The sequence below is a fragment of the Cyprinodon variegatus genome, unplaced genomic scaffold (assembly GCF_000732505.1).
Source record: "Cyprinodon variegatus isolate N-32 unplaced genomic scaffold, C_variegatus-1.0 Scaffold2073, whole genome shotgun sequence".
Classification (NCBI taxonomy): Eukaryota; Metazoa; Chordata; class Actinopteri; order Cyprinodontiformes; family Cyprinodontidae; genus Cyprinodon; species Cyprinodon variegatus.
The window spans coordinates 16,694-21,971 of record NW_015152526.1 but is presented as its reverse complement, the minus strand read 5'-3'; the positions used below and the strand labels follow the sequence as shown (position 1 = coordinate 21,971).

At 45.1% G+C, this 5,278-nt stretch overlaps 1 protein-coding gene across 1 annotated transcript in view; it reads right to left on the bottom strand.

Moving 5' to 3' along the window:
* LOC107105118 (1-phosphatidylinositol 4,5-bisphosphate phosphodiesterase delta-4-like) overlaps nucleotides 1-5,278 on the bottom strand; it is a 37,617-nt gene that overhangs the window by 16,604 nt on the left and 15,735 nt on the right. The window contains exon 12 of the mRNA XM_015405232.1: nucleotides 425-581. Coding sequence (XP_015260718.1) covers nucleotides 425-581 — 157 coding nt within the window. The remainder of the gene's footprint in view (nucleotides 1-424; nucleotides 582-5,278) is intronic.

Sequence of the window (5,278 nt, the reverse complement as noted above, 5' to 3'; positions counted from 1 at the left end):
ACAGATAAATGGATGATTGATGATGGATGGACGGATGGATGGATGATGGACAGATAAATGGATGATGGACAGATAAATGGATGATTGATGATGGATGGACGGATGGATGGATGATGGACAGATAAATGGATGATGGACAGATAAATGGATGATTGATGATGGATGGACGGATGGATGGATGATGGACAGATAAATGGATGATTGATGATGGATGGATGGATGGATGGATGGATGATGGACAGATGGACAGATAAATGGATGATGGATGGATGGATGATGGACAGATAAATGGATGATTGATGATGGATGGATGAATGGATGGATGATGGACAGATGGACAGATGGACAGATGAATGGATGATGGACAGATGGACAGATAAATGGATGATGGACAGATGAATGGAGGATGGGTGGTGATGCTAACCATTCTCCCGTAGGTGCTTGCGGGCCTTGGACTCGGTGAAGGAGGCCACCTCGTAGAACCTGTAGTGGAGGCGGGCGTGTTTGAAGCTCCTGAAGGCCACGCTCCTGCAGTAGACCACACAGTCGGACAGCTCCTTGGACAAATGCTGCTTGGACCTCTGCTGACACCAGAAACAAAAACACCCAACAGTTACAAAGTCATTGAGCTACTAGTAATAAATAAAATAAAATTAACCTTTATGGAAAAGCTGAACTGGCTGGCATAAATTAAATTTATTTTTATAAATGAATGAATGACAAAATGATTGGGTGGGGGTGGTGGGGGGGAGTAACTCTTCACGCTTTTAACACTAATTAATCATAAAATATTGCTCCTAATTTTTGACTGCTTAACTGTTACAAACAGCGCCCCATATTGGGGATTACCCAGAACCCCCTTGGACATTTTGTGATAACAAAGTTTCACAACAACTGGATTTTTTTTTATATATATTTCAATAAATTAAACAATGTTAACATCAGTAAACAAACAGTCCAAACATTAGATGAACCGACACTGGGTGCTGATACACATCAAACAGCAGGGGGCACTGTTGTCTATTTTATTGTAGTTCTTAAATATAGTATTGGAGCCACGTTATTTGAGGCTATTTCACCACATGTACACGTTTCAGTAAAAAAAGCAATACACAGAGAATACAGTGGACAGGATGTTTGAACGGGAAAGCCTTGCACTCAGAAAAAAATAGAGAGCAGAGGTGAAAGACCTGTTTATGTGTCAGAGGATCTGTTTCCATTTTAGGTATTTAAAAGCTAACAGCACGCATCAGGCTATCATACACACAGTCCAACTAGTTAGCTGTTGGAACACCGTGTTACAACAGCAACATCCAACTTCTTTAGCTCATAATAAAGCTGTGAGACCTCTCTTCTCTTCTCTGCAACCTCCTCTCAGCCAACTGGATCCACAAGGCAACTGGCACAGTGTGTGAATTGCTCAGAGGAACAGAGGATCTCTCTCCTCTTTCCATCAAGCTGCCCGGGGTTCACATCGGAAGAGGCGACCACCATGGAGACCCTGGCCCAGATCTCCAGAATGATCAAGGATAAGCCACGATGGCGGACTTTTCAGAACCAAACTGCTGCAAAAACAACACATTTCTCTGATCTTCAGAACTTACAGAGCCAGACTGGATGAGAAAGTCTCCTAAGGCTTCCTTGCTGTTAGCTTCCTGCTAAGCTGCTGCTGGATGAAAACTCAAGCCTTCCAATGGACATGGACAAAAGGTTTGCAGGTCTGGCACAATTAGGGACAGAACAAGCAATATGTCTTTAGATGATGTTGATCATTTCATGTGTTTACTGATTACTGGGCAAACTCCTACACCCAATGCACCGTCGCCAGAACAAGATAATCATTTCTAGTGTCTTGATTTTTTTCCTAAAGAAAATTCTACCGTTTGAACGCTAACAGTAGCATCCCCAGTTTTAGCACCTGTAACACCTGCATGGACAGAAATCAGTACATCTGTAACGATAAAGCCCGACAGAGCGTGATAGTGCCAGGCTTTTAGCTTCTCCTCCGGATGTCACCATATTTACTTTACCACTATGATTCTTCTGATAGCTAGCCACTGCACTAGTGCCTACAAGGATTAACTACAGGATAAGAGCAAGAAAACTGCTTTTGGAAAGAAGGGATGAGTTCTTGCCTTGTTGTAAGGCTTGGATTTTGACCAAAGACTCCACTTTGTGCCCCACCAAGCTCACTGTGGGACACTCCTGAACTTGTGTATGAAGATCAGATGACTCTTATTTCAGCCCAAACACATGATAGCGTGAAACCAATCCCATCACGAGTGGAAGCGATACCCTGCCGCAGTGCCAGGGAGGCGCGCTGACAGGGTTCCCCTTCATGGCTGCTCGGCTCTAATGTTCTACACAGCGAGACTCGGCATGCATGCCTGACTCCCTGGCTGCTTTCACATGAAAGCCAATCTGTGAGGGCATCCCTGCCCTCCGCCACTGTCACCTTCACCTCTCTATAAGGCAACCATCTCAGCGGACACCTAAACCATGACCAAGGAACCCGGAGGGCTTATATATCCGTATTAAATCTACGCCCTGACCTCTGGTGAATGAACTGACACAAGTACCTTGGAATTTAATGTCCTGCTGATGCTTTTTACTAAACATTGACATCAACCCTCAGACAGACCCATCCCCACAATGCTTGTCTAAAAGACCATAGTTTGTCATTTATAGACATTGTTCGGTCATCTCCATCAACAACTACTTGGTTAGACTTTTCTCTTTTCAAACTCAGGCTCAATCAAAATACCTTCGATCTGTAAGGGCACTTCAGCAATGTTGGAAGTCCATTCGCTGTTCCCATAAGAGTTGCTATCCGAATAGTTTTAGAAGGTAGGAAAGGGCTAGGACCTAGCTCTAATTTATTTAGCATTGGGATCCCCTACCTTCCATTGCCTACAACCCTTTGTGTGACAGGACAGACCGTATAGACACAGTTGAACTCTTTACCAGCTAAATGGTTGGTCAGAAGGCCAGCCATTACAGGTATCTCTCGGAAGCGTGATGTTTTGCTGGGGTGAGCAGGAGGTCAAACCGTTAGCAGAGGCTGTTTCCAAATGTCCGCCCTAACCACCTTGTAGAGGTTACACCATTTTAGATGAGTGTGTGAACATCTAGTGGAAGAAAAGCAGTGATCATCCATGGTCACCAGACGAGTAGATATATCCAAGACTGCTTTGGAAGAGCTCTCCTCGCAAACCATCATGGGAGTTGTTGTGACAGCGGGCCGCTGTCAAATAACAAAGATGGTGCAGGCACAGCGCGGGGAGGCGGAGTTGCGTGACCAACAGGGAGTGAAAAGTAGTGATTATCTGTCCAAGTGGTGAGTTAACTGAGTTCATTATAGCGTCCCTGCTCTGTATAGTGATGGAGGGATTTAGAGGTTAGGGCGGACGGTCAGACTCAGCCAAAGATAGTCGATGGTCAGAAGAAGCATCTCACTGAAGCTGTTTGGCAGCAGTTTGCCCTCTCCTTCTTCTTTTCTTATCTGATGTAAGTTTAAAAACTGATATCTATTTAAGGGAATTTAAGGGAAACTGTCTGTGAAGATTCCTCCAGGTCATGGTCAAGCTTCAAAACCCATAGAAGTCTATAGGAAAACCACACAAACTGGCCAGTACCTCCGTTTTGACTCACTCCACCCAATGGAACACAAGCTAGGCATCATCAGAACCATTCCCACCATCAACAGAGGGAAGATAAGAGAACATGGACATGTTAGGACATCCCTGAAAAACTGTTGTTATCCTAGATGGGCTTTTCTAAGAAACACCAAGATGAGGTCTGCTAAGAAGGAACATCGTCATTCCCTGTTCCTGGAATCTTTGAAAAACTCAGGAGGATTTTCAACCAGCACCATGGCCAGTCCAGTGGGAGGGAGGGATCAAAACCACCTATCTCAGTGCTCCCCACCACTAGTAAGAACTGAAGATTAGAGCAGGGGTGTTCAAGTCCAGTCATCAAGAGCTACCTTCCTTTACCTTTTAGATGCATTTCTTCTCTAACACACCTGAATCTAAAGACTCAATCTACTCATCTAGCTCAGCAGAGGCATGGTAACGAGCCACTCATTTGATTGAAGTGTGTTAAAAATGGTTGCATCAAAAAGTTACAGGATAGTAGCTCTAGAGGACTGGACTTGAGCACCCCTGGATTAGAGGCTTTGTTAGAGATCAAATGCTTCAACTCCTCCAAACAATTGACATGTGATAAAAGAACAAGTCAACCTTCCAGATGTTTAGGAACCCTGGAGAAGCAGCTTATTGGCCAAGTAGAGATGGAAGAAGACTTCATCCCCCAAACCCAGACCCTGTTCTAGTTGGTATCATAGTCCGCTGACTGAAGGGATTCAAGCATCTGTTTGCTTCAAAACTGTCGTATCAAATAAAGGCAATAGAAGATACCTAATCTGCCTCTTTGAGAGTTGCCTACTGTTTAGTAATGTTACTATCACAATTTATTGCGTTGCTCGTAATGGTTCCGTGCTCTGCTGATGTTCAGTAGCATCACAAGCCAAAAGGACAGAGTCATGCTTGTTCTGCCTCTGTGGCCAACCACAGTGCAAGCTGATCGCCTTATGCAACAGCTTGTCTCTGCTCTCCGCCTTTCAAACCCTCTTTATTTTTAATGAAGGGACAGGTAGGGGACTGCCCGGTAGCACAGTGGCTTGCACAGCCGCATTGCAAGTGTTTGGGTTCAATTCCATCTATGGTCTTCCTGCATGGAAGTTGCATATTTTCCTCATGCAGGGGTAGGTTCTCTCCGGGTACTCTGTCTTCCTCCATCATTGTCTCTAAGCATGGATTTTGGCTTATCTGTTTTCTCTAGATGACTGACTGTGTGCGTACCTAGCTGTCCTGGGTGTCTCTACCTTGCCCTCTTATTGGCTGTCTACTTGCCCCGGGTGAACCAGGCATTTCCTCAGATCGCTGGTGATTTTCACTAAAAACTCCTTTTATGCGGTCAATTCATGTAACTTTTGGCTTCTAGAGGCGCTAGACCTGTAACTTTAGCGTCTAGTGCCCCTAGTGGCCAAAAGCGCTGCAACGCTGTCACAAAAATGAACAATCAGCTGGCCAGCCTCCCGTGTCTTTCCATGGGGGACCGTGCTACGCATCTAGGTTCAGCTGGAAGGCCATGAGAAATGCTGCCGGACGGTGCCTCGCAGGGCGGAGGACCAATGGTGGAGCTCCAGTGAAGAGCCACGTAGGCTGCTAGCTTTCTCTGTCCGTATTTAGCTTATACTAAACACCAGAAATAATAA